This window comes from Psittacula echo (assembly GCF_963264785.1).
Source record: "Psittacula echo genome assembly, chromosome: 23".
In the NCBI taxonomy this organism is placed as follows: Eukaryota; Metazoa; Chordata; class Aves; order Psittaciformes; family Psittacidae; genus Psittacula; species Psittacula echo.
This window is the reverse complement of record NC_137748.1, coordinates 5,158,577-5,181,920: the sequence shown is the minus strand read 5'-3', so window position 1 is coordinate 5,181,920 and position 23,344 is coordinate 5,158,577. Positions and strand designations below refer to the sequence as shown.

The following is a 23,344-nucleotide window of genomic DNA, read 5'->3' as shown; positions in this document are numbered from 1 at the left end:
CCCGTGTGTCCTCAATGGGATGCAGGTGGGCGACCTGGTGAGAATCTGAGGGACACAGAGGTGCCAGAGCTGTCACCCTGGTAGGGATGAGGGAATCAGGAACGCAGCAGCACAACCTGTGTCCATATCCCTGTCCTCGGGGTCAGTGGCTTTGTTGGGAGGCAGGCAGGAAAACCTCCTTCACCCCACTGACTTCAGCCCATGGAGGAGGACCCTGCCCTGTGCCTCTGAGCTTGGGGACATCTTGTGTATCCCCCATCCCGCTTGACCCCCACACACTCCCCCATGCCCTGGGTGGTCCCTTCACCCCCCCCCCAGCACCCCCATCCTGTATCCCCTGCATTCTTTTATGAGACAAGGAGAAGGAAAAAGGGCAACGAGGTTTATGGTGCGCGGCCCCTTTAAGAGCCCCCCCCCGCACTTCCCGCGCGGCGCGCGCACCCACTTTCTCCCCTTCCGCCTTCTGGAGACTTCAAAGAGTTACAATGTAGCGGCGGCCCCGCCCACGGCGGCTTCCTATTGGCTGGCGGTGGCCAGGGGGCGTGGTCGGTGTGAAGGGCGTGGCGCGCAAATGGGCGTGGTTCGCGCGAAGGGCGTGGCCTGCGGGAGGGGGCGTGGCCTCCGCTCGGTCCCCGCCCGCCGCCGCCGCCGCCGCGCCCGGCCCAGCCCCGGGTAAAGTTTCCCCGCGAGCACATGACTCGCAATGGCCGCGGCCGCCGCTCGTTGAACCCCCCCCTCCGGTACCCCCCCACCCCCGCTCCCCCATCACCACCCCCTCCCTTCAGGCCGGGTCTCCCCGCCGCCGCCGCCATGCAGCCGCCACCGGGAGCTTCCCGGTTCTGAGGATCTCGGTGGGAAGTCTCCGTGATCAGGTAAAGGAGCGGGCCCCTGCGATCGCACCGGGGTGGGGAGGGAGGATCTTGCCGCGGATCCGGTACCGCCTCTGGGGATCCCCCTCCACTTAATGGGGATCCCTCCCGGTGGGGGGGGGGGTATTCCTTTGCGTCTCCCCCCCCCTCCCCCGCGCTTGGCTGAGGCTGCCGTGAGCCCCGGAGGCGCAGCGCTGCCCCCCGCCGCGGTTCCGGATCGTGGCTTTGCCCCCGTTTTCCCCGGCCTTGGCGGTGCTGGGTCCTCTCCGGTTACCGGTGCTGGGGTCCCCCCTCCCGGGGCCAGTTCTCCCCCGCCGCCCTTGTGAATGTTCGGGGTACCCCGCCACCCCGGGGGGGGGTCCGGGATCCCTCCATAGAGCGCGGGGCTGGGAGATGCCCCCGGGATCGCCGAGCCCCCCCCCGCCTCCGTTACCGGTGCGCGCAGCCACGTTCCCCCCCCCCCGCGGCGGGGGAAGCCGGGGCCGCTTCCCCTTTTCGGGGTGCCGGGGGGGGCAGCCGGGGCGCAGACGGCGGGGACGGGCGGGTGAGCGGGGCCGGGAGCGCGGGGGGCGCCGGGGGCTGGGGTCCGGGGGGGCGGGAGCGGCGTCTGCGCCGTTTCCTGGCCGGCGGGCGGAGGAAGCCATCGCTCTCCGCGACTGACAGGGCGCTGGCGCGGCGGCGGAGCCGGGGGGGGCCGGGCGGGGGGTGCCGGCTGCCTCCGCCGCAGATACTCGGGGCCGGCCTGGGGGTGGCGGAGCCCAGGTGGGGTCCGGATGGAGCGGTGGTGGCGGGGGGGGGGGGGGGGGGGGGGGGTGGGGGCCGCCCCACCGCGTGTCTCCCACTCCGCGACCCCGAGGGTGGGGGGACCCTCGGGATGGGCAGCAGCGCCCCAAACCGGGGGGGGTTTGGTGCAGAGCCCCCCTGCGCGCTGGAGCTGGGGTGTCCCCCAAATCTGTGCCTCTGACCTTTGACCTCGTTGGGCGGCAGGGGCTGTCCCACAGGCCAGTGGGTGCCGGGGGGGGACATGGGGGCATCCCCACACCGAGGCCCCTCGCCTGTCCCGCTCGAAGGTGCTGGGAGGTGCGGGTTGGCAGCTCTGGGTGCGGTGCCCTGAGCACAGCCTCGGTGCTGGGATTAGCGGGTGACGACTTGGTGGCTTAGCAGCCCCACAGCCACCGCTGCCGGGCCATATGTCACCCGTGGGCCCCGCGCCCTGCCCTTGAGGGTGACCTTGCTGTGGTGCGGGGATGCGCGTGTCCCCACGGGTGCTGGCACTGGGGATGCCAGTGGGTGCCTGGTACCTTCATCCACCACTTGCAGGCCCTTCCCAGTGACCCAGCTGCCACCAGTGGGCACCGGGACAGTGGGGAGAGGGCAGTGCCCGGTGCCTCATCCTGTGCTACCCTGTGCCTGCAGGGATGCCCGGCTGGCCTTGCACACCCACTGTGTCCCTAGTCCCGGTGCTGTGAGCAGCGTTGCGGCCGGTGAGCCTGGGGAGGGCCCATGCCACCGCCTGCCCTGCGGCGCTGGGATTCACCAGCGCCGCGGCTCGGGCTCTATTTATAACCAGGAGGCTCTGGCGTGTCAACGTGCCACGTTCGGCTGCACCGGCCATGGGCAGAGCGTGCCCTGGGCCACCAGTGCTGCCACTGGGGGTGTTCCTTTGCCCTTTTTGGGGTGCTGCTGCAGCACTTTATGGGGACCCTCTCCTGGGACTGTGGGGCCCATGCTGTGGGGTACCCCCATGCCGCAGGGCTTCCCATGGCAGTGCCAGCCCCAGGGCTCAGGGGGAAGGGCTGCGGTGCTGGCAGCGCGGGGGGGTTCGATCATATCTGCGGTGACACATGTGCTGATTACAGAAAATGGGTTAATCTCCCTGCGGCTGGAGGCGGCTTAGCGGGGGGGGGGGAAGCTCATGGCAGGGCCCGGCGAGGGGCTGCATATGCCCGTCCTGGCCTGCACCGGCCCCGGTTGCCAGGCGGTGTCAGAGGACACGGTGGTGGCACACGTCTGCGTGCCCTTGCGTAGCCAGCCTGGGTGCGACGCGGTGGCGGTTTGGCTCCCCTCAGGTATCCCAGGTCCCATCCGTGCATGACCTGGTCCTGGAGCCTGCCGGAGCCAGGGGCACGGTGCCACCAGATCCCGGTGTCTGGGGGTGTCGCGCTGCCGCCTGCCCGCTGCGCTGTCCCGCGCCAGCCGCGGGTGCCGTGTCCCGAGCGGCCCCATGCCGCGGGCACAGCCGGCTGCACTTGTCTGCCGGCTGTCGCCGAGCCAGAAAGGGCTGTCTGGGGCCGCGCTGTTCCCGGCACGCCGTTCCCAGGGCGCCGGCTGCGCGCCGCATCCAGGGCTAAAAACAACTGGGGGCTGCCTTGAGCGGCTGCCTTGGCGCAATCCTGCTGCTTCCCAGGAGTCCGAGGGGAGCCGGGATGGGGCACCCCGGGACCGTGACTCCCCGTGAGTGGGACTTGTGGTTCCCTGGGCTCATCCTAAGGATCGGGGTTGAGCTGCAGCCAGGGGTGTTCCCTCTGTGGGCATGGGTGGGGGGTCCCCGCAGTGTGAGGCGCTGGTGGGCATGGACGGTCCTTCGGTTCTGCTGCTCCCAGGATGCAGCACCCACGGTGCAGAGCTGGTGCCGGTGGCAACGTGGCACGGCCGTGCCGGTGCCATGCCGGGAGCTGTGGCGAGGGCCAGGGCACCTGTTCCCGCAGAAGAATGGGGAGTGTGGTGGCGGGTGCGGGATGTGTAACCGGAGCATCGCGTTCCCGGAGTAACCGGAGCCGGCCTGGCCACAACAGGTGGAATTTCAGTTTGTGGCTCCCAGCTGGCAGCGGGACGTGGGGGTGTCAGGGGCGAGGACCCACGGGGCGAGGGCTCAAGCCATGGGGCCCCCGTGGGGTGTTGGCAAGGACGCCGTCCTCACTGCAGTGTCGCTGTGTCCGGGTGTGGGTTGATGCTGGTCCATAGGGTGCCGTGGTGTAGTGGCATCAGTGCTGCCCGTGCAGGTCCTGGGGTGCACTTGAGCCCTAGATCCCCATGAGCGCGGCTGTGGCAGCCCCAGCTCTGGCACACGCAGTCTGTGCCGAGCGTGTGCCGCTGGCTCCGGCCCTGCAGCCGGGCTGGGGCATGATTCACGCCTGCCCGGGGACGTGAGAAACGTGACGGTGACTCACGGCTGAGATGCTTCGGGGATACGAGGTGGGGGTCTCGCTTGTGCGGCCCTGCCACGGGACCCCGTGCACCCCCTGAGCCACGCTGCAGGAGCCGGAGGGGCCGGGGGTGGTTGGGGGGCAGCCGGTCCTTGGCCTCGCGTGTGAGGCTGCCCCGGGCCAAGCGCTGACAGCAGCGAGGAAACCGCAGGCTTCGACCGCACAGCGGCTCCGCGGGCGCTTCCTGCCCTGCCCGGGAGGCTGCCAGAGCAGCGAGGCCACCGGTCTCCCCCCGGTACAGAGTGGTACCCAGAGCTCCCTGGCCTGTCCCTCGGCCTGGGTGCCACGGGGGTGGCCTGGCACCGTGATGTGCCTGTAACCCGTTGTGGGCACCAGGGTGGCAGTGTGTGCGGTGGCACAGCAGCAAGGTGGTACAGGAGTGGGGTGGAGGTGTCTGCGGTGGCACAGAAGCAGGGTGGCAGGGTCTGGGGTGGCAGAGTCTGGGGTGGCACAGGAGCAAAGTGGCAGGGTCTGGGGTGGCACAGGAGCAGGGTGGCAGAGTTCGGGGTGGCTGGCATCCGTCGCAGCCAGTCTGGGGGTGAACTGAAACCTGGCTGCCCAGGAACCGATAGCGGCGAGAGGAAGCTGCGGCCGGGAGCACGATGCCCGCAAGCATGACAGGAAGGGCTTGGTTGCTGCCCTGCCAGGCACCTCCAGAGCAACCCCAGCCCCGCTTGTCCCCGCGGTGCCAGGGGGGGCCAGGGCGGTGTCCCTGCTCCCCGGAGTGTCACATCCGGGCGCTGGCGCTGCCATCGCCGTGTGCCCCGGCAGGAAGCGCGGCTGGGTTTGGTGGTGTGATGCGGGCACCGGGGCTGGGCGTGCTGCTGCACTGAGGGGGGGCGGTTCGCTGATGGGAGGTGCTGCCTGGCCCCCTCAGCAGGCAGGGCTCGGGGTGGCAGCTGTGGTTGGGTACCGCACTCCCGGTGTGATGCTGGTTGCTCTGTGGTTAGCGTTGGCCGTGCCAGGGGCTGTGCCTGGGGGTGGGCAATGAATCCAACCCGGGGTTGCAGTGCTTTTGGAAGAGGTCTCTTGGGGGGGCTTGTGCCAGTGCTGCCGGCTCTATTGGGGTGTGCGGGGTGCGCTCTATTGGGGTCCGTGGGCTGAAAGCAGCTCTGGCAGCCGTGGTCGCCCCCAGCCGCGCTGCTGCCAGCCCTGGGACCGCTCCGGTCCGTGTGTCCGTGCGTCCGCCCGCTCCCGGGGGCCACCCCCGGCCTGGGCGGGAGGTTCCTCGTGGCTGGGATTTGGCCCGGGCCCCGCAGCAGCGTTTTCCGCGGGGCTGGAACGAGGCGCTGGATTCCAGGAAGCTCCGGGGCCCGTCCAGCTCCTGCCGGGGACTGGAGGAAAAGGCGCCGGGAAGGGCGAGCGTGGGCCCCTCTCGAGGGGCTGCGCGGCCCCCGGCCTCATGCTGCTGGCATGGGGCTCTCCAGGAGTGGGTCCCCATTTGCCATGCCCGGGACTCATGTTCGGGGTGCCCATGGCACCTGGGTTGGGAGCAGCCTTGTGCCAGGGTCTGTGCTGGCACAGGGGTCCATGGGGTCCATACCTTCCTGCCACTATGGGGTGTTGGGAAGCTGGGGGCTGCAGCAGGTTTGGGGTGCCCGGTGCCGGCCTCATTCGGTCCCAGGCTGGCGGCGTGCGGGGGGGAGTGTGTTGAGTAATTGGGCCCCGTTGCGGCTGGCGCGGTGCCGGGCGAGCACTTGGCACTGCCAAACATAAACAGTGCTTCCCGCGCCTCCATTCCCCCTGCTCCCCCCGGCCAGCGCAGTGCAGGGACCACTGCCTGGCTGGTGGCCATGGGCACCCCCCCGCTATGGGCAGCCCCCCACTATGGGTCCCTGCAACGCCATGTGGGGACCCTATGCCAGGTCTGTCCCTTCCCTGGTGCCAAGCCCTTGGTCCAAGTGGATGATGCTGACCCGGTGTCCAGCACTGTGCCCATGGGAATCCTACAGCATCTTGTGCTTGGGGAGGATGTGACCCCCACCCCAACCATTGCTGGGTGCCCGTCCTTAGGTCTCCCATGGGTGCTCCAGCGGGTCTCAGTGGGTGGGAGCAGCGCTGCGGCTGCGGGTGCTGGTGAATGCTGGGAGGATGGCGGGGGGGGTCCTGTCTGCAATGGGTGCTCCCAGTTGGGTGCTGGTGGGGCGGGCAGGGCCGTGCCCGTCCCAGCCCCTCCCCAGCGCCTCGCCGGGCGGCCCAGCCTTGTTCCTCTGGATCCTTTTCCGCCTCCGTCAGGCCGGGAGCCAGCACTCTCGGCAAATAAACAGCCCCCGCCGGGCCCCGCGCCAGTGCTTAAATAAACAGCCAGCCCGGATTGTGAAAGCCCCGTGCCCCCCCTACCCCCCCGGACCTCTCTTCCCACCACCACCCCCTGGCCTGGTGCAGGGTCCCTGTCCCTGCCTTGGTGTGGGAGCTGCTGGCATCGCCTGGCACATGGTGCAGGCTGCACCATAATGGGCACAGCCCAGCCCTGTGGCAGAGGCTGAGCCCCCCCGGGACCTCAGGGGGACCCCCCCCCTTTTCCTGCCCCATGACCAAGGCTGAGGCCCCTTGCGCTCGGTGCATGTGTGGGAGCAGAGGTGGAGGGGCCGTGGCCATGACAGCAGAGACAGGGTGGAGCAGGGCCACTGTCCTCAGGGGACCCCGGTGTGCTCATCCATCCCATATCCCCCCCCGGCTGCCTTGCGGCCCCCAGGCTGGGGCAAGAGGGGCTGCCCCACGAGCCCCACTCGCAGGATAAGGCTGGGGGAGCAGGTCTGGGGCTGTTGCTTGGTCCCTGGTGTGAGGGGGTGCCCTATGGGGCCGCAGTGTCCCCGCGCCATCCCCCCACCGCCCGCTAAACCCGGATTAGCGCCCTGCGCCTGCCCGTCCGGTGTCGTTAATCTGGGGGATTGTTGTTAATCCCATGGGGAGCGCTGGGCCCGGCCGGCTGCGCCCTCCTGGGGCCGGGAGGGGACGTGGCCCTTGGGAATGGGGGGGGGGGGTCTGGGGAAACTGAGGCACGGCTGCTGGGTGCCCCATCACTGACCCCCTCTCTGTTCCCCCCGCAGCGCCGCAGGAGCCAGTGAGGACAGCGCCGGGCAGCGGGTCCCTGCGGGCCCCATGCTCTGCTCAGGCCCTGCACCTTGTGCCTGAGAGCCCCCCACCCTGCGGAGAACCCCCCCACCATGGCCAGCAACAGCAGCTCCTGCCCCACTCCTGGAGGGGGGCACCTCAATGGCTACCCCGTGCCCCCCTACGCCTTCTTCTTCCCCCACATGCTGGGGGGGCTCTCACCGCCCAGCACACTTGCTGGTATCCAGCACCAGCTGCCCGTCAGTGGATACAGCACCCCCTCGCCTGCCAGTGAGTACTGCGACTCTTCTGGGGGGGGGGGGGGGTGCTGGTGGGACCCCAGGTGCTGGGAAGGGGGGTGTGTGAGGACCCCTGGGTGCTGGGGTCTGTCCTCAGATTGGGATGCGGGTGCTGACCCTGCGATGCTGCTCCAGCACCAGTCCATAACCAGCTCTAGGGCGGTGGCACTGGTGATGGGGGGGTCTCCCTGCTCACAGGCACTGATGGGAAGCTCTGGTTGGGGGCACCGGCTCCTTCCTGGTGGGAGGCGAGTGCCGGGCGCTTCTCGCTGCGTGTCCCCTGTTAGTGCTGCCGCTGGGGAAGCTGAGGCACGGGCGGACGGGTGCGTGTGACTTCATTGCTGCTGTGCCTTTGTTAATGGCTGTGTTTATACCCCGGCTGTTAACGGCGCTGGGAAGGGGCCCTTGGCTGTCCTCGGCACCCACCGAGGCCGGGCTGGACCGAGGGGTCTCGGCAATGGCCGGGGAGGCCGATGCCATGTCCCCGTGGTGGCTCTTTGTTCGCCGGCGGCGCGGGGGCCGCGGTGGGGGAGGCGATGAAGGCAATCATCGCGTCTGCTCCTGATTCAATTTCCCCCTGACAGGGTCGTCCATCACGGCCCCGGTAATCACCGCCCCGCCGCGCCGGCAGCCAGGAGCCGCGGGAGGTGCTCCCGGCACCGTGACCCGCAGCGTGCCTCAGTTTCCCTGCACCCCCGATGGGTGCCATGGAGCAGCTGCGGGACCCCATGCACCGCTGCGGATGGGTGCTCTCGCCCGTTCCCGCGCCGGTGGCATGGGTGCCCCGCGGCACCCGCCGTCGGGGAGGCCGCCGTGGGTCGGGGTGTGGCGGGGCCCCCCCCACCCCATCCCTGGCCGCGGGGGACGGTGCAGGCCCGGGCAGGGCCGGCCTCGGGTGCTGTCCCCGCCGGAGCCGCCCCGGCGGCGGTGGGACCCAGTGGGACCAGTTCAGCGGCTGGGTGTCGGCGGGTGCGGCCCCTCCCCCGCGCTGGCTCTGCGGCCGTTCCCGACGCCTGGCATTGTGGGAACGGGATGGGGGGAGCTCTTGTGTCCCCCCCGCATCATTCTGCCCCCATGTCTGACAATGGGGCTGGTGGCGGCTGGGTGGGCTGTGCCTCAGTTTCCCCTTGGCTTTCCCTGCTGGGAAGTGCGTTCCAGGGGGTGGGGGCACTTTTTGTGCTCCCCCCCCATAGCACCCGCACAGCTTAATGGGTACCGTGTTTGTGTAGGTCCTGCAGTATTTGGGGGGTGTGGGCAGGATGCCCCTGCTCCTGGTGATGGGGCCAGGAGAGAATTGCTGGGATCCATGTCCCATCTGGGGGGCTGGTGCAGCTCCCCCCCTCCACCTCTGCCTCCATCCCCACCACCAGCCCACCCTCTCCAGATGTGCTGCAGCTGCGCAGCCCTCGGGCCGATCCAGCTGGGCCCTCCCGGGGGTGCAGATGCCCCCCCCCCCCCCGGGGGTTTGGCCGGGATCCACGCTGGGGCCGTGGGTGTCAGGATGGGGATCCGATGGCGCTGGGGCTGCTGGTGCCGGATCCGGCTCCTGGGGCTGTAGGGAATGGGATTGGCTGTATCCTGTGCGTGGTGCTGCGGCTGCCCCGGGTGTGGATGCAGAGAGGGGCCGGTGGCACCCCTCAGCCTGCAATGGGTGTCCCCGGGTGCCCTGGGACCCATTGTCACAGCCAGGGCTCCAGGCTATGGGTGAAGAGCGTGGGGCACCCGGGGTGGATGGGGGACCTCTCCCCACTCACTGCTGTGTGAGCACGTGTGTGCACCCATGCAAGGGGTTGTGCACATCCGTGTGTGTCCGTGGCGCTGTGCGTGTGTGCTGCCAGCTGTGCCCACATGTGGCTGGGGTTATATGTGTGTGTATGTGGGGTTCATACGTGTAACAAGCATGTGCAGGGCTGAGTGGCTGTGTGGAGGGGGGTGTGTGCAAGTGTGCTCAGCGCCTGCTGTGCCCGTGTGTGCACGCCACATGTGTCCCCATGCACGCGTGGTGGTGCGTGTGGCGGTGCTGTCCCCAGAGACTCCGTGATGGCTTTGGGTCTGGCTGCCCTTGGGGGTCCCCTTCCCTTACCCATGGGGGGCCATGAGGGGTTCCCCCCCCCAGACCCTCCCGTTGCCCTGGTTCCCAGGCCCGATGGTTGGAAATGGGCCCCCACTGTGGCCCCCTCCCCGTGCTCTGGGCTGCCGGGCCGGGGGGCCCCGGCTGTCACCCTACCCCCTGGCTCCGGTTTCCTCCGCACCGCAGCCGCTCTCCCGCAGCGGCCCCGTAATTAATTAATTTTTAAAAATTAATGAGCAAAACGTGCTCCCTGCAGCCGGGGGGGGGGGGGGGGGGCTGGGGGGCCCGCTCGGGGCAGGGACCGGGGAGCCCCGGGGCTGGGGTGCAGGGCTGGGGACCCCTCGGCCACCTCCCCATCTCCTCCGCCTGGGGAAGATTGATGAGGCCGCGCTGGGCGCAGGGCCCCCGCGCCTGGGAAAGCCCATTACAGCGGAGGTTTTCTATCACTGTCACGGGGGCCGGGGGGGAGCCGGGAATTCGCCGCGCTCAAAAGGCGCTGAAGGGGATAAATGGGGTCTTTTGAAGTGGGCGGGCGAGCGGGGGGCTGTGGGGCCCCGAGGTGCCAGCATGGGGATGGGGGGAAGGGGCTGGGGCCTGGCACCCCGAACCCCAGGCTGCGCTGGGTGGGTTTGTGGGGGGGGTCCCGGGGGTCCCTGCCTGTGTCCTGTTGTTGGGGCTGTGACCGTGCGCTCCTGAAGCTGCCCATTCTGGGCACTGTGGTGTCCCCTGTGGTGTCCTCATGGGCTTTGTGGCCAAGGCTCCATCATGCTCATGGGAGCATCCTGTGTTCCCCAGAGCATTGTTTGTCCCCCATGAGTGGTGCCAGCAGGAAGCAGAGCTGGGGGCTGGGGCATGCTGCTAAGCAGGGAACCCCATTCTGGCATCTCCAGGCTGCTTGTGGGGCAGTGGGACACGGCATTAGGGTGTCCCTGCTGCCGTCGCGTGCGGGGTGCTCCTCTCGCCCAGTTCCTCTTGGTTTCTGCATTAAGACTTTGGGATGGTTTCTTCTTTATTTAATCTCTGTTTCTTCCTGTTCCTCTGGCGTGGGACGGGAAGCGCTGCCCGGCGGGGCCTGCATGCACGGCACAACCGGCCTGGCTGCGCGGTGCCACCGGCCGCTGTCCCCTCCGCCGTCCCCTCCGTCGCAGCCACATTCTTTCCAGCGCTGGTAAATGAGTCAAAGCAGACATTTGTCATGTTCGCTGCAGGAAGTTGGAGGAGCGCTGGGCTTTTGTTCAGAAACCTGCTGGCTAAGCAAAGCCTTTGACTTTCTATTATTATTTAAACAGGCGCTGCCGCTCTGCTTTGCGAACACATCCACACACATGCACACACACACACACACACACATACAAACACATGCACACACACACACACACACACACATGCCTCCTGGCCGTTTTCTCATTCATTTCTGTGTTTTCCTCCCCTTTTCCCCCCTCTCTTTGGGGGGCCCCTCGCTGCTCACTTTGGGGCCCATGGATGTGCTGAGTGCGGCCGTGCCAGCAGGAGGGTGTCCTCAGTGTTGGGGGGAGTGTGTGTGCACCCTGCTCTGTGTGTGCATTCTGCCATGTACACGTGTGTGTGCACATCTGCTCATGCACGCTCTCTGCTTGCTGCATGTGCAGGGCTGCTGTTTGCAGGGTTGAGCTGCTTGCCCATGGCAGGGCCCGTGGTGGGGTTCACTGGGCTCTGCAGTGTCCTGAGCTCCCCCTCTTAAGGGCACCCCTCTGGTGGGCAGTGTGGGGCAGAGAGGGACCCGCATCACATGGCAAAGGCCACATGCACTGCAGCTGTGGTCCTTAGCATGGGTCCGGCCCTGCCTGGTGCAGAGAGTGGTGCTGAGCCCACCGTGATGCCGCTGTCACCGCTTTGGGGTGTCACCTCCAGTGGTGGCCTGTGTGCAGGGGTGGGGAGGGGTAATGTGTGGTGCTATGGGCCACATGCAAACACACGTGTGCAGTGGCGACGTGTACATGCACTCACACACAGTGTGGACATACACAGACACGTGTTCATGTGCTCCGCTGCTCCTGTGCTTGGTGAGGACACGGTGTCACACACATGTATGTGTGTGTAGAAGGGATGCACATGGGCTGCCCTATGTGCACACACACAAACGCACCCCTCAGTGCCACAGTGCAGCGGGAGCACGCATGGGCCGCTCTGCAGCGGGGTTGAACACACGCGTGTGCACACACGGGCACACACAAACGCTCCCGCGCCCCGGGGCAGTGGTACCCGCACCCCCGGGGGTCAGGCCGAGGTGAGCCCTTCCCGCCGGGTTCACCCGCAGTTCACCCGCATCCCATTAAGCAAATGAGCCGCGGCCGAAGGGCAGCCCCGGACCCCCCCGGTCCCCCGTGGCCGGTGTCGCCCGCCCCGTCCCGTCCCGTTCGGTACCGGGGCTGCCGGGGCGGCCCCGCGGCGCGGAGCGGGTTAAGGCTGTGGGGAGGCGGCTGGTGCCGGGAGGGACCGGGGCTGCCGGAGCCGCAGAGCCGGCGGGGCTGCGCCTTCCTCCCCTCCCCCTCGTCCTCCTCCTCCTCCTCCTCCTCCGCCGCCGCCTGCCCGGGCGCGGAGCGGAGCGGCGGGGCCGCGCTCCCCGGCTGAGCCCCGGCGGGGCCATGGCAGCGCGGCGCGGGGGGCCCGGCTGCCGCCGGGGGGGGCATTGACCGCACCGGGGCCGCCCCCGCCGCCGGACCGGAGGGAGCCGCGGCCCCGGGCCATGTACGAGGGCGCGGCGGTGGCGGGGCTGCCCCCCGGCCCCTTCCTCCGGATGGATTTCTACGGGCCGGGCCGGGGCTGTTTGCTGCCGGAGCGCGGCCCCCCCGCGCCCCGAGGGGCCCCCCGCCGCCCCCCGCCCTGGAGCAGCTCCGGCCGCTGTAGGTACCTGCGCCCCCGGGGGGCGGCCGGGCCCCTCACCGCCGCCTCGGGCCGGTGCTGGAGCCCGCCCGGGCGGGAAGAGCGGCCTCGAAACGCGGCTCTGATCCGGGGCGGGGGGGTGGGAATGCGGGGATGGGTGCGGGGTGCGGAGCGATGGGTGCTGGGGGCTTGCCCGTGGGTGCGGGGGCTGAGCGTGGCGCTGGGGGCTGGTCCCGGGGGTGCTGATCCCGTGGGTGCTGATCCAGGCGGGTGCTGGCCGCAGCCCCCAGCCCAAGCCCCTCTTCCCCAGGCCCAGCTCCGGCACCGCCGCCGCCAGCTCGGCCATGAACGACCCTTGGCCTATTTCGGTGAGCGTCGGGATGGGGCTGAGCCCAGCGCGGGGGGGCTGGGGCCCTGTGGGTGCCCCTTGCACCCCGTTCCCGTGAGCAGGGTCTGCAGCGGTGCCAGCGCCAGCTCCAATGGGAATTCCGCTCCCTCCTGATAAGGGCTCCAGCAAAATCCAGTTAAAACGGAGCCGCCGCTGCTGCTGCACGGGTGGAGGGGGGGCACCAGCGTGGGACCCCCACCATGGCCCTGGGGTGTCCTGGGTGCTGATGTGGGGTCCAGGCAGCCCCACTGGTGCCTGGGGGAATGACAGCCTCATGTCACCCCGGGGGTCCCCTCTGTCCTCAGGACTGGGTGCAGAGGATGTGTGGGTGCCTCTGCTGGGAGCAGGCAATGCACCCTGAGCTGCCACCCTCGGGGCTGCCACCCTGTGGGGGACCTGGGGCCCTGCTCTGCTTTTGCGGGGGGCCCAGGGTCCCCACAGCATGTGGCCGGCCTGGCCTGATTCCCATGGGCAGGAATAGCAGCCCAGGAATGGTCCTTTAGGGCTCTGTGGGACAGGCACCGTGATAACGGCTGTATGAGCCTTCAGTGGGGTGCACGGGGCCGGGGGGGGCCGGTTCTCCCTTCTGGGGTGCTGGGGTGTGTGTGGCCATGGCCCCTGGTCCTGCTCCCTGCATTGTCTCTGGCCCTTTCCGCTGGCACGGAGCACGGCCGAGGGGCCTTTGTCTGCGGCTGGGGAGGGCGCAGGGGCTCCCGCTGCCTCTGCAGGGGCTGCATGTCCCAGGCTGTGCCCAGATCCCAGTGCGGTCGTGCTGTCCCGAGCAGGGTATCTGGGGGCCACTGCATCCCCTCTGCGTGCCCCATCCTGCGGGACAAGGGGCGACGCGGCCAGAGCCCCATCCCCATGGGTTGCTGCTCCAATTGGAAGTGTGGCCCTGGTGCCATGGGGAGGGCCAGGGCACCTCCGGGCGCTGGTCACAGTGACCGCGACCCAATGGCAGGCACTGGCAGCTCTCCCTGGCACTGTGCCCCGCTCCCTACGTCACACCATGGTGCTGTGTCTCCCCGGCCCAGGGCTGCCAGCCCACAGCAAGGCTCAGGGTGACCGCACCGTGCCTCAGTTTCCCCATAGACAGCAGTGGCTGGGCTGGCCCCGAGGTGCTGCTGGCTGCTGGGCTGGTGCTGTCCTGCCTCGCTGGCACATCAGGAAGAGCCGCTCCTCAGGGAGCCTGTACTGGGGCCTGGGAATGCTGTGGTTGGGGAAACTGAGGCATGAGGGCGGTGGAGGAGCCTGCGGAGGTGGTGGGCATCCTGTGCCAGTGTGAGTCCATGTGCTGCAGGGGCGTTTGTGGGGTGCTGTGGGGGTCTTGCAGGGCCCATGGTGTTGGGTTGTGTTGGTGCAGGGTGGCTCCGCTGTCACCCTGGGCTCGTTGTGGCACGAGTCAGGGTGGTGGGGACCCTAAGCCCTGATGCAGGACCCCCATCCACAGGGCAGGATGTGCTGTGGGGACCAGATGGGGTGGCAGTGCCCAGTGGCACCCCATGCCCTGGGGCACCCCATGGCTCAGGGACCCCAGGGCCCTCTTCCCACCCCTCGCTTGCTCCCACAGGCGTTCGAATTCAGGGCATGTGGGATCCTCACCCATAGGACAGCCCTGGGCACCCCCTCTCCTTTGGGTGCAGTGGACCCCACCGCAGCCGCCGCGGGGCTTTGCCCCTCATCCCCCTGCTCCCGAAGCCCGGCTCCCATCCCTGGCTCCCATCCCTGGCTCCTTTGGCCGGTGGTTGCTGGGAGCAGCCCTGACTCCCGGGTGTCCCCACGGGCCCTGGCACGCGGCGTGGCCCCGCGGGCGCTTTCCCACGCCAGGGCGGGGGTGCCGGTGCCGGGGTGCCCCGGGGTCCCCTCGGTGTGGGCAGGAAGCAGCCGGCGGGGCCGCGGGCAGGGGGGATGCAGCCGGAGCCGCAGCATCTGGTCTGCAGCTGGGCTCCGCTTCCTCCAATGGGGGGAGCCGGAGCCTGGGCCCCTCCTGTTCCACAGGAGATGGGGCTGGGGGAAGGGATGGAGCCTGGACGCGGGGTTCCCCGTGTCCGCAGCCAGCCCCGCGGGAGCAGATGACGTCTGCACCCATCCTGGTGGCTCAGCGCCTTTTGGTGCTGTTGAGGGGCACCCAGGCCTGATGCCACCACGAGGGGCTCCTGGGTAACCGGCCTTGCAGGCGGCTGTGCCCGCAGCCGCGTCTCCTCTCGCTGGTGGCACCGAGGTCCCTTGGCTGCGGTGGCAGGGGATTCCCGTGGTGCTGGTGGCTGTGCTGGTAGGGGGGGGTGGAACCGGGTCCCTTCCCCCTCCCGTCTCCTCCGCGCCCCGCACATCAGAATCGTGTCAGATCTGCGTTTTGCGAGTGCAGCTCTCCACCAGGAAGTTCTTAAATTATATAAAAGAGGCGATAAATTATAGACGACGTTCGCTCAGTCACTTTAATGGCTCCGCTCCCTCGAGTGGCAGCGGTGATTTATTCAGTGCCGCCTGGGAAGCTCTGCCCGGCTCGCTCGGATCCCACCCCACGTACTCATAAACCACCCCACACGCTCACATCCCACCCTGCAGCACTCGCCTCCGTGCTGCGCATTCACCATCCCTGTTGTGACAAAGCCTCATGGGTGGCTTTGTCCCCATTGGCCCCCCTCCCTAAGCCCCTTTTGCACCCATGGCAGTGGCACAGCCAGGCTGGGGACCCCCCAACCCTCATCCATCGCCCCTGAAAGCCCCACTGCCTGCTTAGGACCCCTCCTTGGCTCAGCGCCGGGGTGGGTGCCCCTGGCCAGGGCCTCTCCCTGGTGTGGCTCTCTTTGGGGGCCCATTTTGGGGCCTTTTTTGGGGCACAGGGGATGGGGGGGGGACGGGACCTGGGCTCCCCCGTAGGGCCCAGCCTTTAATATCCTGTTTGACTGGTTCGCTTGGCTCCGCTGCAGAAAAACATGAGCAAACATCCCGGAGCAGCCGGGGAGTGCTTAACCCCTGCCTGGCTGCACCCTACATTGGGGGCTGGCACCCCAAAGTGCTTTGGGCTTGTCCTGGGGGGCCTGCAGGCAGTCCTGGGGGGCAGTGGGGCACAGGGATGGTCTGGGAGGCGCACATCCCATGGGATTTTGGTGTGCTGGGGGCGGGGGGGGCAGGCACATCCCACATGGTTGTGGGGCACGGGGGTGCCCCTAACTATGGTGTACCGGGGGCTGTGCACACGGTGCCCGCACGTGAGAGTGAGCAGCAGCAGCCCCCCCCCTTCCGGGGCTGCACGGGGGCTCCTGGGATCCCGCATCCCGGCTTTTTTCTTTCCTTTTTTCTATTTTTTTCCCTTTTTTATTATTTTTTGTCTGCCTCAAGCCCACGTCATCTCCGTGACCTGGAAATGTCAAGTTGCATCTTCCCAGCTCGTGTCCTCTCCCCGCTGGCCCCGTGCGACCCCGGCCCCATGGCCGGGTGGGCAAGCACAGGTCACCGCAACCAAGGACCAGCCGTGGTGCTACTCGGGGGTGTGGGATGGGGGGGGATCCTCATGGGGCCTATGGAGGGGTCTCCATGCCCTGAATGCTGTCACCTTCCCTGCAGCCGTGGAGACGCAGAGCACCAGCTCGGAGGAGATTGTGCCCAGCCCGCCCTCGCCCCCTCCCCTGCCCCGCATCTACAAGCCCTGCTTCGTCTGCCAGGACAAGTCCTCCGGGTACCACTATGGGGTGAGCGCCTGCGAGGGCTGCAAGGTGAGAGCTGCCACTGTCCCCATGGGTCATGAGAGTCCCCGAGCCAGGGCCACCATCCCCATGGGTCCCTGGGCTGGGCGCTGATTGGGGTGTTTGGGGTCCCCCCCCAGGGCTTCTTCCGCCGCAGCATCCAGAAGAACATGGTGTACACGTGCCACCGGGACAAGAACTGCATCATCAACAAGGTGACGCGCAACCGGTGCCAGTACTGCCGCCTCCAGAAGTGCTTCGAAGTCGGCATGTCCAAGGAATGTGAGTGAGGACAGGGATGGGATGGGGACATCCAGCCGGGGTCCATGGGCAGCTCCCACCATGTGCCCAGGGAGGCCCTGGGTGGGGGAAGATGGGAGACCCTTGGGTTTGTGTCACATCCCCACCGTTGCCCCGGCAACATGTGATTGATGATGTCAGAGATAAATGATGCTGATGGGGCCTCCTGGTGTCTCGGTGCCAGTTGTCATGGTGCCCGGCTGTACCCCGCGGGGCCGCACCACCGGGGTAGGTGGCGGGGGGTGATGGATGCTATGGGGGGGGGGGCTCAGCATCCCAGACCCTGCAGCTCAGGGAGGGCTCCAGGCCCACAGAGGTTGATCCCTGTGGGATGTGGAGCTGCTCCCGGCTGCTTCCTCCACACTCCCCCACAGTGCCTCCTCTGCCATTTTCTCTCTCTGATGCTTCCCTCCTCTGTATCAGCTTTGTAGAGCAGAACTGAGCACTGTCCCCATGGCGAGGGATGGAGTGCCCCCCCCCCAGAGCACAGTCACCCCTCATTGCCTCCTAATGCCTTCGGGGGCTTATTTAAAGGAATGCTGTGCAGGGCTGGATGTTTGTCACTGCAGCACTGGCGGTGGGGGCGCCTCATCCAGAGTGTGTTGGGGCTGAGCCCCCACCTCAGGCAGGGGGTGGTGGCCATGGGGCTGGTGACACTGACCCTGCTGTCCCTGCAGCCGTCCGCAATGACCGGAACAAGAAGAAGAAGGATGTGCCCAAGCCGGAGTGCTCGGAGAGCTACACCATCACACCCGAGGTGGAGGAGCTCGTGGAGAAGGTGCGCAAAGCCCACCAGGACACGTTCCCTGCGCTCTGCCAGCTCGGCAAATACACTACGGTGAGTTGGTGGGGGGCATGGGGGGTCCTGGGGGGTGCAGCAGCCTCTGCCGTGCCCTCATCCCCTGCCTTGCGCCGCAGAACAACAGCTCGGAGCAGCGGGTGTCCCTGGACATCGACCTGTGGGACAAGTTCAGTGAGTTGTCCACCAAGTGCATCATCAAGACGGTGGAGTTTGCCAAGCAGCTCCCTGGCTTCACCACGCTCACCATCGCTGACCAGATCACTCTCCTCAAAGCCGCCTGCCTCGATATCCTGGTGAGAGCCGGGACCGGGATGGGGACAGGGATGGGGATGGGGACACCAGGCTGAGCCCCCGGCCCTCGCTCACCCCCAGATCCTGCGGATCTGCACGCGCTACACGCCGGAGCAGGACACGATGACCTTCTCGGATGGGCTGACGCTGAACCGTACCCAGATGCACAACGCCGGGTTCGGGCCCCTCACGGACCTGGTGTTCGCCTTTGCCAACCAGCTGCTGCCACTGGAGATGGACGATGCTGAGACGGGGCTGCTCAGCGCCATCTGCCTCATCTGCGGAGGTGAGTGCCAGGACATGGGATGCAGGGATGGGGATGAAGGGGTGGGAGTGCAGGGATGGGGATGCAGAGATGGGGGATGCAGGGATGGGGGATGCAGGGCTGGGGGTGCAGGGCTGGGGGTGCAGGGCTGGGGATGCAGGGATGGGGGTGCAGGGATGGGGATGCAGGGATGGGGGATGCAGGGCTGGGGGTGCAGGGCTGGGGGTGCAGGGCTGGGGGTGCAGGGCTGGGGGATGCAGGGCTGGGGATGCAGGGATGGGGATGCAGGGATGGGGGATGCAGGGATGGGGATGCAGGGATGGGGATGCAGGGATGGGGATGCAGGGATGGGGGATGCAGGGATGGGGATGCAGGGATGGGGATGCAGGGATGGGGATGCAGGGCTGGGGGATGCAGGGATGGGGATGCAGGGATGGGGGATGCAGGGATGGGGATGCAGGGATGGGGGATGCAGGGATGGGGGATGCAGGGATGGGGATGCAGGGATGGGGGATGCAGGGATGGGGATGCTGGCATGGGGGATGCTGGCATGGGGGTGCAGGGATGGGCACCCTGACCATCGTCCTGACTGCAGTCCCCAAATGGCTCCTCAAGGAGACCTCAAATGTTGGCCTTCACCATGGCACAGCCATTGCAGTGATTCCCCTGGAGCTAGGCAGTATCCCCACCATGGGCATGATGGGATGTATGCTTCCCCATAATAAACTGTGTCCCCCCCCCATTCCTCAGACCGCCAGGACCTGGAGCAGCCCGAGAGGGTGGACAAGCTGCAGGAGCCGCTGCTGGAGGCGCTGAAGGTTTACGTGAGGAAGAGGAGGCCCAACAGGCCCCACATGTTCCCCAAGATGCTCATGAAGATCACGGATCTCCGCAGCATCAGCGCCAAGGGTGAGGGCTGGAGAAAGGGGCTGCAGCTCCATGTCGCAGGGAAGCATCCCCTGGGCTTGGGATCACTGGGGGGGGGTTGCCAGTTTGGGGGTGCCGGTTTGGGGGGTGCCATCACCTCCCTGCTGAGCCCGACCCTTCCCGCAGGCGCCGAGCGGGTGATCACGCTCAAGATGGAGATCCCGGGGTCGATGCCGCCGCTCATCCAGGAGATGCTGGAGAACTCGGAGGGCATGGACACGCTGGGGGGGCAGCCGGGCACCCTGGGCCGCCCCCCGGGCAGCTGCAGCCCCAGCCTCTCGCCCAGCTCCAACCGCAGCAGCCCGGCCACGCAGTCGCCGTGACCCGCGCCCGGCGCGCACCAGGACAGAGCCCGGCACCGCCGGCGCACGGCGAGGGGGGGGGCACCCGGCACCGCAGCCACAGCCCCCCCCCGGACCTCCCCATCATCGCCCGGGGGTGGACTCCTTGGGGAGCCCCCGGCCCCCCCCCCGGCCCTGGGCACAGCGCGTTGGTTGAGTCACATTTCAGGGGCGCGGGGACCCCCCCCGGCCCCACCAGCACCAGCACCCATGGGATCGCGACCACCGAGCCACCCCCCCCCCCCCCCCCCCCCAGCCCTCCCAGCCCAATCCCAGCGAAGTCGGGGGGGGGACACCCGGCCAGACCCCGCCCGCCGAGGAAGCAGAGTCATTTAAAAGAGAAGAGAAAGCAAAGTATATATATATAAATATCTATAAATATCTATAAATACGTTTTAAAACCTTTGTAAAAGTTTGGAGGGGTTTTTAGGCCTGTGCAGGTGGAGGGGGCCCGGTGGGTGCTGCCCGGGGGGGGGATGGGATGGGATGGGGGGGGGGGGGAGGTGGGGGCGGGGGCGCACAGTTTATTATTATTAAATCTCTCTTTTTTTTTGGTTGTCGTTGAGGTTTTAGTGGGTTCAGAGCCGGGGGGCACCAGGCGGGCCCTGCCCCGGCCCCCCCCAGGGAGGGTGGGGGCTGTGGTGCCACCCCGGCCTCACGGGCACAGGGAGGATGGGGAGGGGGGGACGGGGAGGGGGAGGCTGGCTCCAGAATAAAGTTTATTTATTCTAGTGCCTGGCTCGTTCTTGATGTGGGGGCTCGGGGGGGGGGGGGGGGGGCATGGTCAGGGCTGCAGCACCCCAAATACTGGGGGTTCTTTGGTGCTGGGGGCATCCTGGGATCCCCCCTTGCCCTCATTTCCATAGGGTAGAACCCTTTAGGGTCCCCCCAGCACTCCCCAGCCTTTCCCATTGCTGATGCTGTGGTCCTGTCCCTGTGTGCCAGGAACCAGCCCCATCCTGCAGAGCCCTGATGCATTTGTGCTATCCCCAGCCCAGGGTGGGGGACAGCCGTGGGGCGGGGGGGGGCAGCAGGGATGGGACCTGTTTGTTTTCCGTTTGTCCATGTTTTTTGTTCCAGCAGCTGCAGGGTGAGGCCCATCCGCAGCCCACAACAGGAACCAGGGGCACGGCTCCGCATGGCACCGGGGCAGGGAGCACTGGGCTGAGACCGGCCACAACTCGCAGCAGCGATGGCAGCGCAGCGCCCCCTTACACAGTGAGGTCCCCGCGGGGCAGGGGGCCGGGGGCACAGCGCGGCTCCTCCATGGCCCCCGCCGGCTGCCCGGGGGCCGGTCCCCGCTCCTGTGGCCGGTGGCAGCAGGCGGCACGGGGCGGGTGGCCCTTGCGCAGGAGGTGGCCGAGCTCGGCCAGGCTGAGCAGCGCCGACACCAGCCCCACCACGAAGTAGAAGTGGATGAAGACGGTTTTCTCGGTGGGGCGGGACACGAAGCAGTCGACGCGGTGCGGGCAGGGCCGGCGGCGGCACACGAAGAGCGGCTGCACCCTGAAGCCGTAGAGCAGCGCCTGCCCCAGCAGGAAGCCCAGCTCGGCCGCGATGCGAGCCACCACGCTGCCCACGTAGAAGGGCTGGAGGCGGCGGGTGCGTTGGCCGGGGGCCCCCCCGTGCCCCGGTTTGGCCGCTTGGTGCACGGCGAAGATGACGAAGAGCGCGGCGGGCGCCGAGAGCACCACGACGTGGAAGACGAGGAAGCGGTAGTGGGAGATGGGGAAGGCGGCGTCGTAGCACACGGGCTTGCAGCCCGGCTGCTGCGTGTTGCAGACGAACTCCTCCTGCTCGTCCTCGAAGACGTCGCTGCCCACCGTGGCCAGGACCAGGATGCGGAAGAGGAGCATCACCACCAGCCAGAACCGCCCCACCATGGGCGAGTGCTCCTGCACCGCGTCCAGCAGCGAGCTCAGGAAGCCCCATTCACCCATGGCCGCCCTGCGGGAGTGGGATCAGCTCCAGGGGGATGCTGTGCCCATGAGGATGGACCCTGGCAGCAGCACGGCCCCTCCAGCTCACCCCCATGGCAACCCCAAATGCATAGAATCATGGACTCAACCAGGTTGGAAAAGCCCTTTCAGCTCATCCAGTCCAACCATTCCCCAGCACTGCCGAGGCCACCCCTAACCCATGGCACTGAGGCCTCGTCTCCACCTTGTGTGAACACTTGCAGGGACGGTGGCTCCAGCCCTGCCCTGGGCAGCCTGTTCCAATGCCTGAGCACCCTCTGGGGCAGGAATTGTTCCTCAGCTCCATCTAAACCTGCCCTGGTGCAGCTTGAGGCCGGTTCCTCTTGTCCCATCCCTTGTTCCTTGGGAGCAGAGCCCAGCCCCTCCTGGCTCCATCCTCCTCTCAGGCACTTGTAGGGAGCCATCAGGTCCCCCCTGAGCCTTCTCTTCTCCACACTGAACCCCCCAGGTCCCTCAGCCGTTCCCCATCACACTGTGCTCCAGGCCTTGCACCAGCTCCGTTCCCTTCTCTGGCCCTGCTCCAGCACCCCAATGTTTCCCTTGCAGTGAGGGGCCCAGAGCTGAATGCAGGATTGGAGGCATTGCCCTGTCCTGCTCACAGGGGGGTACCCGGCTGTGCCAGCCCTGCTCACCCCATCACAAGCATCTCCTGTGCCCCAGGACTCACCAGAGATGGGTCCAAGGGTAGCAGCCGGGGCAGGACCAGCACGTTCCCATCCCTTGTGTCCCCCCCAGCCCCATCCCGCTGGGGTGAGCCCCGGTACCTGCGGAGGCTGCGGTCCACGGTGTGCCCGCGCGGCTGGTGGCGGCTGTCCAGGGCTGACCGGGACTGTCCAGTCCCTTGTCCGGCTGGGATGGGATAACGGCCCCGCAGCCACGCCTGGACTCCTTTTAAAGAGACAGAGCAGCCCAGGGGCACCCGGAGGGGAGGGAAGGGCTTGGCTCTGCCTGTGGCCTTGCCTGCAGCCGGGCTCTCTCCTGTGGGGCTGGGGTGCTGTGTGCAGGGGATGCTCAGGCCCAGCCACCCCTGGTCTGAGGTGCTGTGTCCAGGCTGTCATGGCCATGGTGGTTCATAGAATGGCTTGGGTTGGAAAAGACCTAATGCTCATCCAGTTTCAACCCCCTGCACAGCCAGGGATGCCTCACACTTGTAGACCACATCACCCAGAACTCTGTCCAACCCGGCCTTGAGCACTGCCAGGGATGGGGCAGCCACAGCTTCTCTGGGCACCCTGTGCCAGCGCCTCAGCACCCTCACAGGGAAGAGCTTCTGCCTTATCTCCAACCTGAGCTTCCCCTGTTTCACTTTGAACCCATCACCCCTTGTCCTATCACTACAGTCCCTGATGAAGAGCCCCTCTACAGCATCCTTGTAGCCCCCTTCGGACACTGGAAGCTGCTCTGAGGTCTCCATGCAGCTTCTCCAGGCTGAACAGCCCCAGTGTTCTCAGCCTGGCTCCATATGGGAGCTGCTCCAGCCCCTGAGCATCCTCATGGCCTCCTCTGGACTTGCTCCAACAGCTCCATGTCCTTATATTGAGGATCCCAGAACTGCACACAGTGCTGCAAGTGGGGTTTCATGGAGGATCCCTGGCCCTGGCATGTGCTGGCAGATGGAGCCATGCCAGTGGTGGGAGGCCATTCTGCTGGGTAACTCATCCAAAGCACTGTGATGCTCCACAAGGAATTCTCCATGGCACAGGCAGGGCAATCGCCAGTGGCCTTTGCCTGTGCCTCAGGTTCCCTTGGCAAAGGCAGCAGAGCCCTGGCCAAAGCAGGTCACCCTTGGTCCTCCTCACCCCTTGTGATGCCCACAGTGTGTTGGTGCCCTCGGCTCCCCCTCCAGCAGTGCTCAGCATCCCCAGCGCCCTGGTCAGGCAGGATTTGTGATGCAGACACCACAGCGCACTCGTGTCCATGCACACTCATCCCAGGGTGATGCTGGGGTTATGGGAGCAGCCCCCGGCACAGCCGTGGCCTCACCATTTGCTGTGAGAGTCCCAG

At 67.4% G+C, this 23,344-nt stretch overlaps 2 protein-coding genes across 3 annotated transcripts; one reads left to right on the top strand and one right to left on the bottom strand.

Moving 5' to 3' along the window:
* The first annotated feature begins 746 nt into the window (after nucleotides 1-746).
* On the top strand, nucleotides 747-19,609 carry RARA (retinoic acid receptor alpha). 2 transcript variants are annotated; one of them, XM_080633710.1, is made up of 9 exons: nucleotides 747-872; nucleotides 7,126-7,420; nucleotides 16,317-16,465; nucleotides 16,576-16,717; nucleotides 17,413-17,573; nucleotides 17,654-17,830; nucleotides 17,910-18,114; nucleotides 18,844-19,002; nucleotides 19,147-19,609. In XM_080633710.1, the coding sequence occupies exons 2-9, from the start codon at nucleotides 7,243-7,245 to the stop codon at nucleotides 19,341-19,343; spliced, it is 1,368 nt and encodes a 455-aa protein (XP_080489836.1). In that variant the 5' UTR covers nucleotides 747-872; nucleotides 7,126-7,242; the 3' UTR covers nucleotides 19,344-19,609. The 2 variants fall into 2 exon arrangements, with proteins under 2 accessions (XP_080489836.1, XP_080489835.1); XM_080633709.1 differs by lacking the exons at nucleotides 747-872; nucleotides 7,126-7,420 and having other exon boundaries at nucleotides 15,809-16,465.
* Nucleotides 19,610-20,572: 963 nt separating this feature from the next.
* GJD3 (gap junction protein delta 3) lies at nucleotides 20,573-21,301 on the bottom strand (the record flags this gene model as incomplete). The annotated part of the gene is made up of 1 exon (XM_080633583.1): nucleotides 20,573-21,301. One exon carries the CDS (start codon nucleotides 21,299-21,301, stop codon nucleotides 20,573-20,575), a length of 729 nt encoding a protein of 242 aa, XP_080489709.1.
* Between the last annotated feature and the right edge of the window lie 2,043 nt (nucleotides 21,302-23,344).